Source organism: Nomia melanderi, chromosome 11 (genome assembly GCF_051020985.1).
Source record: "Nomia melanderi isolate GNS246 chromosome 11, iyNomMela1, whole genome shotgun sequence".
In the NCBI taxonomy this organism is placed as follows: Eukaryota; Metazoa; Arthropoda; class Insecta; order Hymenoptera; family Halictidae; genus Nomia; species Nomia melanderi.
Genome location: NC_135009.1, coordinates 7,308,399 through 7,320,126, shown reverse-complemented (window position 1 = coordinate 7,320,126; position 11,728 = coordinate 7,308,399). Strand labels below are relative to the sequence as shown.

At 38.0% G+C, this 11,728-nt stretch overlaps 3 protein-coding genes across 6 annotated transcripts; 1 reads left to right on the top strand and 2 right to left on the bottom strand.

Annotated features, from left to right (window-relative positions):
* Nucleotides 1-227: 227 nt before the first annotated feature.
* Nucleotides 228-10,067, top strand: l(2)05287 (WD repeat-containing protein l(2)05287). 2 transcript variants are annotated; one of them, XM_031981028.2, is made up of 15 exons: nucleotides 228-583; nucleotides 796-997; nucleotides 1,097-1,275; nucleotides 1,345-1,464; nucleotides 1,560-1,747; nucleotides 1,827-1,985; nucleotides 2,078-2,271; nucleotides 2,350-2,534; nucleotides 2,595-2,752; nucleotides 2,848-3,034; nucleotides 3,107-3,285; nucleotides 3,350-3,522; nucleotides 3,594-3,779; nucleotides 9,302-9,414; nucleotides 9,590-10,059. In XM_031981028.2, exons 1-15 carry the CDS (start codon nucleotides 453-455, stop codon nucleotides 9,783-9,785), a joined length of 2,550 nt encoding a protein of 849 aa, XP_031836888.1. In that variant the 5' UTR covers nucleotides 228-452; the 3' UTR covers nucleotides 9,786-10,059. The 2 variants fall into 2 exon arrangements, with proteins under 2 accessions (XP_031836888.1, XP_031836889.1); XM_031981029.2 differs by lacking the exon at nucleotides 228-583 and having other exon boundaries at nucleotides 872-1,013; nucleotides 9,590-10,067.
* Nucleotides 3,786-6,038, bottom strand: LOC116428862 (uncharacterized). 3 transcript variants are annotated; one of them, XR_004235372.2, is made up of 2 exons: nucleotides 4,657-5,540; nucleotides 3,786-4,554 (listed from the first exon to the last, which is right to left on the bottom strand). XR_004235372.2 is itself a non-coding variant. In XM_076371946.1 (2 exons), exons 1-2 carry the CDS (start codon nucleotides 5,692-5,694, stop codon nucleotides 4,450-4,452), a joined length of 204 nt encoding a protein of 67 aa, XP_076228061.1. In that variant the 5' UTR covers nucleotides 5,695-6,038; the 3' UTR covers nucleotides 3,787-4,449. The 3 variants fall into 3 exon arrangements, 1 of the variants encoding a protein (XP_076228061.1); XR_004235371.2 differs by having other exon boundaries at nucleotides 4,708-4,732; XM_076371946.1 differs by lacking the exon at nucleotides 4,657-5,540 and adding an exon at nucleotides 5,596-6,038 and having other exon boundaries at nucleotides 3,787-4,554.
* On the bottom strand, nucleotides 10,062-11,701 carry LOC116428860 (uncharacterized). The gene has a single exon (XM_031981030.2). The coding sequence runs from the start codon at nucleotides 11,549-11,551 to the stop codon at nucleotides 10,274-10,276; it is 1,278 nt and encodes a 425-aa protein (XP_031836890.1). The 5' UTR covers nucleotides 11,552-11,701; the 3' UTR covers nucleotides 10,062-10,273.
* Between the last annotated feature and the right edge of the window lie 27 nt (nucleotides 11,702-11,728).

The following is an 11,728-nucleotide window of genomic DNA, read 5'->3' as shown; positions in this document are numbered from 1 at the left end:
TCGCGTTACAATTCTATTATGGTAACAGAAGATGTTTCAGACTCCTATAATTATGAATTCATTTCTAGTAAATTTAAACATGATTACTTTTAATCTCATGCCAAACTCATATCTCCATTTTTAAATACATATTTTTATTTATAAATATGAAAAATATTTGAATACAACAAGAAGAAAACTATATTAACCATCCTGCGTGAAGTGTGTCACTTTGGGTATTTTTCTCAGTACGGTTGTACCAATGTTGCATGAAGTTCGTCCAAGTTTTTGATACAAGACAAACCATGTGGTCAACGTTTGGTTTGGTTATTCGGAGCGTAGCACGTGTAATTGTCAAAATATAACTGTTTTGTTGCGTGAAAGTTATACGTTGGTGTTTTATTAATATATGGGGTGTATAATATTGAATATAGTTATTAAACACGTTAATCCATTAGGAATTAAGTGACAAAATGCAGATGAAACTGAATACCCAACGCGATTCTTCGGCAGTCGACGTAATAGATGTAGATGATTTAATTTTAACGAGAAAAGGCGGAGGTAGTATAATTGATTATCGACCAGTCTTTTCTTATGATGGAGAGTAAGTATTTTTGTAATGTTTGCTACAAGTTTAAAACCTCATTAACATGTATTATATGTATAATTACGTGAGATAATAATATGATCATAACAATATTGACTGTGTAAAAGAATATATTTTATTAAATATTATTAAATTAAGTAAATTTGATATAATAAAATTAAGTGACTAGCATCATAGTTTCAAATACCAAAGCATTTTCATTGTTGCAGAACATTGTATATAATATGGAAACAAGTTATAAGAGCTTACAGTACACAAACTGGAGACTTTGTAAAAGAATTGGAGCCAGCAAATCATCGGATAAATGGTTTAGTTGTGCATCCTGACAATTTTAATACTATTATTGCTTGTACAGAGAATGGAGAATTATACTTCTGGAGTTGTCAAAGTGGCATTATCACTAAAAAATTAGTATGAGAAATTAAATGTATTTTCTAATAATATGAAACTGTACTCTTCTCATATAAACTGTCTGCAGTTTGATTAACAAATGTTTGTTTTCCTATATAGAAATTAAAATTTCAAGAAGAACCAAAAGTAAAAACTTTTCATATTGTTAATTATAAAACTCATAAAGGAAATGAGTTACGCCAAGTACTTGTAACTTATCTTTCAAAATGCAATACAATGATCTATGTAGTTTTATTCGACTTAGATAATGGAACTTGTACAAAATCTACCTGTTTATCGTAAGTAAAACTATATACGTAATATATTTATTTCTTACATGTATTTACATTTTCTATTCATTCTAACAGAATTAAATCTCAAGAGTATTATGTTGATATAATTGGGAATCATGGAGAAAATTTAATAGCAATTCTTCATGATGTAGATTTACATATTTTAAATCCAGCAAGAAATCTTATGGATAAATTGTATGTATCTAATTTCACATAGAAATATTATTTATTAAAAAATAGAGAATTCTGCAAGAAATACTTAAAAAAATTATTATATTTTACAATCATAGACATAAGACTGGCAAAACAGGTAGAATACCAACGTGCATTGCTGGACATCCAGAAGAAGAATGCGTTGCCACAGGAGATTCAACTGGTCGTGTAGTAGTATGGAAAAGTTTGTTCCAAACAAGACCTTACACAGCTGTATATCATTGGCACACATTGCCTGTAACAGAAATTGCGTTTAGTAAATCAGGTAAATATAGATTATAATAATAGTTTAAATGAATGCAACAATGGTTGCACATGTTTAAATACTTTCATACAAATTATAGGTGGTCATATGTATACTGGCGGAGGAGAATGTGTATTAGTAAAATGGGTTTTGGCAAATCCACACCACAAATCTTTTCTTCCTCGATTACCTGCTCCTATAAAGCATCTTACTATTGCTCCAGACAATTTGTATGTTGCTGTTTCCACCTTGGACAATGGTACTTGAATTGTTTATTTATTTTTAGAATGAGCTCTCAACTTCTTTAAAGCATTTTATACTAACAGTATTGGTACTTAATAAAATTTGCAGGTATTGTAGTTGTAAATCCGCAAAGAAAGTTGACCTCTGTAATACAGAATTTTACATGGGGTGTAGCCTTGTCTTCTCAAGACTTATTTCCTGCTGGCCTTATTGTTGATCCACGTACAGGCTCGCTTGTTTTAAATAGTCGCACTGGACACGTCCAATTTTATAACACTTACACGAAAAGTTTATTGTACAATGTGAGTACTATTTTATTGTATACTATTCTTTACTATAAGATACAAATATAGTATGTTTACATATTGGATGTTTTACAGATTAATATTACAGCACAAAACTTTTTAACTCAAGAACGTAGTTTAATAATTGTGAACACAGAAGTTACAAAAATAGCTTTAAACGACGACGGTACTTGGATGGCGACAGTCGAGGAGCGAAACGATAAATTATCTTGTATAGAAGTTAGACTAAAATTTTGGATGTTTGATTCCAAAGAGCAGTTGTATGTATAAGATATCGCCTTTTAAAATTGATTTAATTCAAACTTTATGCATTTGATTAGGTTCTCATTAAATACATCCATTGAACTTCCTCATGAAGGAGGCGTTAATGCATTACATTTCCAACCAACCTTCGATGAAGATGGAATGCTCGCAGTTACAACGGGGAGGGATAAAAAATTCAAACTATGGCACCTTGTTGAATCCACGTCTATGTATAGTACGTAAGACTTATGTTAATATACTACGATAAAGAATAATACTAATGTGTTATAGAAAAGTTAACATGTTACGTATAATACCTACGTATTCTAGAAAAGGCGAAACATTGGCAATGTCATAGCATAGGAGATTATAGGAATCTGCCAGTAACAGACGCGGGATTTTCGATAGACGGTTCATTAGTTGGTATTGGTTTCGATTCTAGTTTAACAATGTGGACACCCGATACCTGTACATTTAAATGTAGTCTTACTCACAGTCGATACCAACAACCGATAACGTAAGTACCATGCAATAAAAAATGTTATTAACTACGAAAATAGGATTGTCATTATCATCGAAATTTCATTAGACGAATCGAATTTGGAAGACAAGAATCCTGTCATCTTGTGATAACAGCTTCCACAGAACACATTGCAGTGTGGAACATCTTATCGCTTACGTTGATTTGGAGTGTACCTTTGAAAGTTGCAACCCTTGCAGCTGACTCAAAATCTAATTATATGGCTGTTTTTACCACTGATAACTCATGTAAGTAACCTTTAAAAAGGTATCGTATCTTATTATCAAGTATTAATATATTTCCTCATTTCAGTATATGTATTTACACCTCAAAAGTCATCACCGATATACTCTAGGAAAAATGTTATCGAAAAGAGCAGTTCTATTTTGGGGGCTACCTTTATACCGCACCTCCAAGAAAAGCGAAATTCTTCTTATAGACAGTGGCAGAAAAAGTCACAACTTTTCTTCTTAGATTCAAATCAAGTATGTAACAATATACCATAAGATACTCATAAATGATTAAGAAAGATTTTATTAATTCTGTGTGTACATAGGAATTATTAACACTGGAACCGGAATCCGAAGTAACTATATCGTTGGAAATATTGTCTTCAAGTGCCTCTGTACCGGCAACTGCTTTTGCCAATATGGTAGCATCTAAAACAACTACAGACAAAGAGGAAGTCGTACCGTATATTCACAACCATTTGGGCACAACAGGGAGGGGAATGGTGGAAGAAGTAAGTAATGAAACTATTATATATTACTATACAGTATTATATACAAATACACGTAGTACGTAAAGAGAATGCAGTGAAATATATCAGGGCTGAGCAGGTAAGTGACTTGAAGATATACACATGCGATAAAAAAAAAAATTTTATTTTAGAACATATTCTCATTCGTTAATGAGATCAAAGCGCATCTTATATGTACAGTTTCGCGTATACATGTATTATACAAATAATTACAAAAAGAAAACAAAGCGAATACAAATAATATAAATAACTTAACGGAAGGGCTAGATCCACTAACGGAGTGTTAGTTATGAAAAAAACTTAGATTGCTAGTCTCACAAGAAATTGACTTACGCCCTCTCGTTTTCATAATGCTTTTAATCTATACAAGAAAGTAATTGAACGCGAGCACAGGAGTCTTACAGTGACAGTCTTGACAGTAAGTGATGAAACCATGAAGAGTCAAAAATTCTACGCGATTGACATTGCTTCTTGTATCAACTACGCACAGATTACATTATAATAGTGTTCCGATTGGTTTGCCTGTATTTCCGACATTTCAAATGAACTTGAACATGTGCAATAGAACGTTCAATACGGCTGGTCGATGGAGCTTCGAGTAAAAGGATTTATTGCTGGTCGTTGGCCCGGGGTATCGGCGGTTTTGTATTTGTCAGTGTTTCCTCCCTAAACGGTAGTTCCGACAGCGGCGCACCAGATCGAACTTCCTGTAGCGTAGACAATGCCATTGCGGGATCTGTCGCATGTTCTCGATCGCCTGCAAGTTGTACAACTTAACCAAAATGATTGGTGAGGTTTAGCAAAGCTTTGCAAACTGCAGCCGGCAACGCCATGATATAAATAACCATGATAATCGTACCGAAGTTAATTATAATTCTATAAATACGAATATGACTTCGATATACCATACCACCTACAGTCCAGTCCGATTAGATACGCCAATACAAGTGGAGGGAAAAGAGCATTGATTTAATGTGAATCTTGCGTTCCACTTGTAATGTTATCTTACGCGTGCTACGTGTTGGTTGCAAGGAAAATATTAATTTCAATTATAGTCTCTACTTATAGAGGATTTGTCGTCGCGTCATCGCAGCGGAGACAGTCATCAGTATTATCGTATAATTTCGGTTTATTCCTACTACTTAATTTTACTCTATCAGAAACAGTGATTGTCTTTGGCGTTAAAAGATTCCTTAGCGACGCACAAGCAAACTTACACTCTAAACATCAGCAGTGTTAAATTAAATGATCAGAATATCATTGAATGCATGCGGTGTATTTTTCCCCTATTTTATTCGTTTTATTTTGTCAATGCGAATTATTACGCCACTCAACGATAACATTTCACGATCTCCGTGTGGTCCTACTGGTTAAAATTATCATTTTACACAACCATTTAAATAAATTCGGTCACGGGAATTATTTTTTTTAAATTTTTTTTAAGAAATCAGCCTCGTTTCCCAACGCCACCGTCTCGTGTTTTCTATTCGCTTATCCGCGGCAAGGAACGGAAGCTTGCAAGTCAAAGACCCTGAGTTACTTGCTGACCGACAATTACCTTCAACACGTGGTTTGGCTCTATGCGCTAAACTCGCGAGAAGAAAATAATCGTTTCCGAAATACCTCGGGATTCTCGAATAGTCGGCCGATAAAGGAGAAACATGGTCCAGTGCCAAGCGAAAGTTGATTTATCTTTCTCTCGTATATCGATTCGGGAGCGTGCAAGATTGAATTGTAGGTGGGTGCAACATATCGATCAGTTCCATTGAACGAAGCGCAAATAGCGCACGGTACTCACTATTTCCGGGTTGCTGGCAGGGTATCCGGACGTAATAACCGCCAGGAACAAGATAGACACCAAGATGCACGACACAAAACTCCACGGTGTTAACTTCATGCCCGACGAATCTCTTGCAATCGACACACTTCAAGATAGGCAAACCACCTTTTCCTCCCCTTGAACGAAAAGTTTCAAGGATTGCCACCACCTGGCTTATCTGAGAATCTTGTGTACAGCGCTGAGTCTCTGCGGGGTTGTAAAATCTTGTTTTCTTTCGATTTGCTTTTCTATTTCTTTTTTCCCTTTTTCCTGGCTACGGTTAATCTCTGTCCGGTAGTGTCACTATTAAATCGCCGTTCACCAGGATACGTCGAAGAACGACCCGCGGACCACTCTCGGTCAGGGAAGAGTTCCTTGCTTGAACGCCCGACGTAGGACTGACTTTGAGAAGTGGCCTCGCCATGATTTAATATAGGAGCTGCTTCTCCGCACTCCCACCCTCTCACGGCGTTTCAGTTGTCCCTCTGACCTAGGGCATTGTCTTTGATGGTGAATCTTCGGCACGCGGCGTTCAGAGAATCATTGTTCGCGGAAGTCTTTGAAACACTTTTAATCTAGGAAAATTGAAATCACTGAACTTTCATCGTTTCCAAGACAAACAGAATTGCTGAATTATTTTATCGTTATTAAATCGCGTAAGAAAATTCTTTCATTTAAAACAAACTGGGGTTTCATTATACAAATTATATATATATTTTTAAAAAATATTTCGAAACTTCGATGCCACCTTTTATCTCTTTAGTTTAAACATCAGTTTGTTAAACTTGTGAAAAATTCTGTTTCTTTGGAACTCGCATTCTTTATTTTCTTTTAACCCTTTTTACCATTTTGCGTGTATATTATCATGCATCCTTGTCGATCTAATCCCTTTTCACCCCCAACGCTAAATAGTTCCAGCGTTGATACTTTTCGATAGGAATAATATTTAAATACTTCAAAAAATATTATAGAAAGGGTTCACAATAGAAAAGAAAATAAATGCTCGCTATCGTCGAAGTGACAGAAAGCACAATTCGGTGACGGTCTCCTCAATTATAATATTTTCTTTAATCCAATAAATCTTGTAAAAAAAATATTAGAAAAATGAAATTGAAACAAGTCATTGAGTTCCTAAACATAATGTCGTAGTTTATAATTTCTAATAACAATATCTACAGGATTAATTTCATTTTCATTAAGTAAAATATAGGATTACGGTCGTCACAAATATGTGACGCTGGTACCGAACGTGTTAAGACGTGTTAAATAAGAGCCGCGGTGGAGAGAGTTAGCTTCTCGCGGAGAAAACGATAAGGGGTGATTATGAAATAACCGGGTACGGTTGAAATGACAGTAAAAACAGTCGGTCGTGACCGTGTCTCGCGTACGGGAACGGAAAGATTGCCGCGTATCGCGGCCGGAGAACAATGAGGATTCGAAGGCGGGGCGTTCGAAGTTTCGTGGCTCGATGCAAAATCAATATGGCCTAAGTTCCAGGCGGTAGTTGTTATCGCGGGAACGCGCAACAAGTGCACGTCTAAAGTTCGCGAGCCACCGTCATGGCTGGCTCGTATTAACGCGATAACATCAGCTCCTCTGAAAGTTAAATCTTGCCCCATTTGGAGACCGGCATAGTCTGGAGGCTAAGCAGATTAAGGATCATCACGAGTGGCGGTCCTTAAGGCCGCATGATCGCTAATGATGCCATTAAGAAGAACGTGGACTCACCGTCTAATTAATTTTAAACGATTGTTCGTATTGCTTTAAACGATGTCGCTTATTGTCTTCAATCTCTTCATCGTCTGTATCTTTGATCTGCATAGAGGGTGTAATATGCAATACCCGTGCGGGCCAGATGAAAAAGTCGCATCCGTGATGGCGGGCGGTATTGCCAGGCGTCGTAAACAATTTAGACATGGATTTCGACAATAATTTTAATTATTACACGTATTTCAAAGCAACCCTTTGTAATTTGATTTCAATAATCTCCCATGAAATCCGGGGTTTGGACTTCAAATTAACCCGATTAAGTTACAACTCTAGCATTCTTGAAAACGTAAGAATTCAAGAGCGAAAATAGATGATTTACGTATGATTCTTACGAAGAATTTTAAAGATTGTTCCTGTGACGACATTAAATTGAACGTAACACGTCGTGACGCGTAACTAATTAGGCGCGTACACGACGCGACGATGCGCTTACGGCAGTCGGATATCCGCTAACTCACCGCTTTCGTTCTTGTTTTGCAATTCACGTCAGTTCTACGGAATTGCCCTCACTTAATTGTTTACCGCCTCCGTATTTTTTTTTTTACGCATCGCGATACCCCGGCGAATCATCCCGTGAACGTCTGCGATGACCTCAGACCTGCATTATTTTTTCGTGAATTAGTGTAAAATGGAAAGCTTAATGTCGTCGTAAAAATGTTCAATTTTCAGTTAGAATTCTTTCATTTTTACAGAATCTTTTTATAGAATAATCAGTTTTACCTACAATCGTTTCTATTATTTTTTGCAAGAACCATCAACTAACTTTAATTCCGTATTCTTCCATAAAACACGATTTCACCTTGGACAGTTTCTGAACCACGTGCTTTCGTCCCGCTGAATATGGCGGAATGTGTGCCAAGCGTGGGATGCTTTCGATTTTAATTAAATTTTCGATGGTTCGCGACGATTAACAAGCGACGTCCGTAGTTATCGTCGTCGCTCGAAGAATCAAAGTTTCGACGGAATGCTCCGTACCTATGTACCTTCATTCATTCCCGTTACAACGTACAATGGCGAACGTGTGGTTTTCGCTGCGGAATTGTTTGCAAACGTTCCGGTAAAACCAGGTCAGGACGCGAGCCCTGTTGGGAGAGCTGCGGAACAAAGTCTTATCTCCCCCGGGAACTGCCCTGATTGTTACGTTACCTATTAATAAAATCGCATTCATCGCGTTCGATTGAACACGTTCGGTCGCGTCCGTTTACGTCGGCCAGTTTTGGCGAGAGATCGATGCTTCCCCGAAACAAACGAAAAATGGAACTGGCAAACGTCGAAAAGAGTACATCGACTTCAATCACTTGCGCTCTCTTTCTAGATTAAATTAAATTAAAATTAAATATGTTTACCGCACGTTGATAATTCTTTATTCGGAATCGTTATTTTATTTCATTTACTTGGTCCGTTTGAAATTTTCCACTGAGTGATTTTGATCAAAAACGCAGATTAGACGATTCGTTGGGGCGGAAGAGGAAGAAACATCTAGAAGCTGTACTTGCAACTTGAACCATGTTTCTTGTTATTTCTCTGACATAGTACGTGGCGTGCGTATTTCGTGCGACTTTCTGGCGAAAACTGGTGTATACTGAGAAGATTCGTGTGGGTCGTAAGAGACGCGTCAACCTAGATCTGAAGTAGAAGATTACAGGAATTGTAGAAATTTTCGTTCGGGGGTGGCGCACTGTGTCAGCCTTAAAACTAATTAACTAATCGGACGTAGTCGTAAGTGCGTGGTCATAGTGAACACACTCTGAACACGTCACCATGTCTCTCTTTCAATTATGAATCCGCCATTCCTCGTCTATCAATAAAATATTCCTCAATCGTAACGAATGATAGTACGACTCTTGGAAAATCGATCCGCCAAACAAGAGTATCTAAACACGCCGAGTGAATTAATAATGGCAATATGTTTCAGCTGCTCAGCGTCTCAGCGCACACCTTACCGCCCATGAAATTGCTTTGTACATCTTTCATTACCTCTCTGTTGACGTCGTCGACAGCCCAGCCAGCGGAGAACAAGTACGACAGGTAATTTATTCCCTAACATCTTGGATTATTTAATTTTTGTTTGTCTTTTTATAATTTAATCCTTTATTTCCATTTGTTTTTGTAATCGTAAGTACGTATACTGGTACTTAAAATTCAAAATTAAATTAAATTAAATTGAACTTAAATTTTTTGTGACGGTTCCTTTTGTTCCCAGAGATGACAAAGAAAACAGCGAAGACGAATCAGCGGACGAGAGCGAGAATGAATTTTCACGTCCAATGAAACCAGAACCTTCTCCCGATGTTGTGAACAATGCGATAGACGATACGAAAGTAGAATTGATTGATCATAATTGGTCTTTCCTGAAGGCTATACTTCCTGAACAAGACATCGAGACCACTGAACATTAACGTGAATAAATTACCTATGTTGTGCCGAATATTTTTCGGGAATCTAGAACTTTGTCAGCGACAACTATGTAAAATAATTTCGTCCAATTGTAACAGTCATTTCCTACAATGTTACTATTTTGTAGCAAAAACATAAACACAATTTTCTATGTTTCTTGATTTGCGCCGTTACCACCTTCAGAAATTCGTTGTCCGACGTAAGAAACATCGATCCTTAGCTAAAATTTTACAGGTTGAGATAATCAAATTAATACAATATGAAAAAGACAATTTCTCTGTTTCATGTAGATTATTTATTACGTGTTACCTTACAAATATTGTGTTAACATGTGTACATAAAACCCGGTAATCAAATGAAACCATTGCTCAGTATTACTTTTGGAGAGTACTAGTATTTTTTAATCGCATAAGGGTGCATTGTGTCACTTCATTTTGTTTCAATTCAAAGAAAAGTGTAAAAGTTAAATGATGCAAAATATCCTTGAGTGCTACGTCGGTTTCGGGAGCTCTTCAAAGCGGGCACTCAGCTCAACCAGTTCGGTAACTGCTTCTGTTAGTCTCTTACCATAATTTGGATCGTTTTTCATCATGTTGAGTACAATTTCGTTTCTACCCTCAAACGAATATTTGTGAAAGGTGTCGGAATTACTCGTAATTTCTAGGGCCATGGTGTCGTTCATCATCACGGTCTGGAAGAACGAGGCTGCGGTGATCGCGCCGCCCAAACGTTGTTCTTCCATTCCTTCGACGATCTCGGACCATGCTGGAATTTCTACGGAAATCTCGGACGATTTTAAGGTCTCGCACAGCACACTGTAATAATGCTTCAACATAGCTTCCTCTGAAGCTGCCCTGAAATCACGATCAGTGCATAGGTACAGAAACTGTGCCACATCGTGCGCCAAAGGTGAATATCTCATCATCTGATAGTCCACCAGCAAACACTTCGGCGGGGCGTCGTTGCTGAACATCAAATTATTTCCCCATAAGTCTCCATGACTGATGACGTTCCTCTTCGTAACCGACGTCTGCAGGGCCGCGGTCACTTCTCGGCAGATGTCAGCCAGCGAACTCGTGTCGAAGCCGAGATGTTTGGCGATAGCGACGATAGCGTTGGTAGTCACATTGCACCACTGTCCGGTCTGGCCAGTTAGGTCGAACGAGGTCTCCACGAAAGCGTCGGGATACAGCTCCTTGAAGGACACACCCAGATGAGCCTCTGCCATCAGAGATGCTGCGTGGAGCCGCGCGATAGCTGTCAGACCAGAGACGACCCGCTCCTTGGTGAATAATTTATTCTTTATGGAATAACCGTTGACAATCAGGTCGTCGAAAACCAACAAATGCTCTTTGGCCAGGTAGCAGTTTGGCGACCATGGTTCACCGTGATACACTTTTTTCAATAGAGGGAATATGTTGTAATAGAATATCTTCTCCTTTAAAAATACTTTCTTGTTAATCACATACTCGGCTTGCGATGGCACATGAAAGGGTACAATTTTCACAAAGAAGAATAGCGTCTTCACTCTACCGCTCTTAGATTTGACCTCGATAGAAAGCTGCTGATGGGAACCAAGGAAGCCGAGCTTCTCGGAATAAGGTCGCAGAAAGTACTTCTGTACCTCCCCATCGCAGTTCAATGAATCCTTCAGTAGACGCTGAATCTCTTGGAAAGTCAACACATTGCGGTACGCGTTCACCTGGGAGCAGACACCGTCTTTTGTCTGTTCCAACGGGATCGACTGCTGCAGTTTCGACTGGGACATGACGGATACAAGCAATGTCGAATCATATGATTCCGGTTATGTGCGTGGCACTCGGCGGAGACGAGTCCTTTTAAGTAACTCGGGTGATTTGCGTGTAATCAGAATCTTCCCATCTATTTTTTTCTTCCGCGTGTTTGCTGACAAACAATCTCGAGATAAAGCCGAGGTAACGCAATG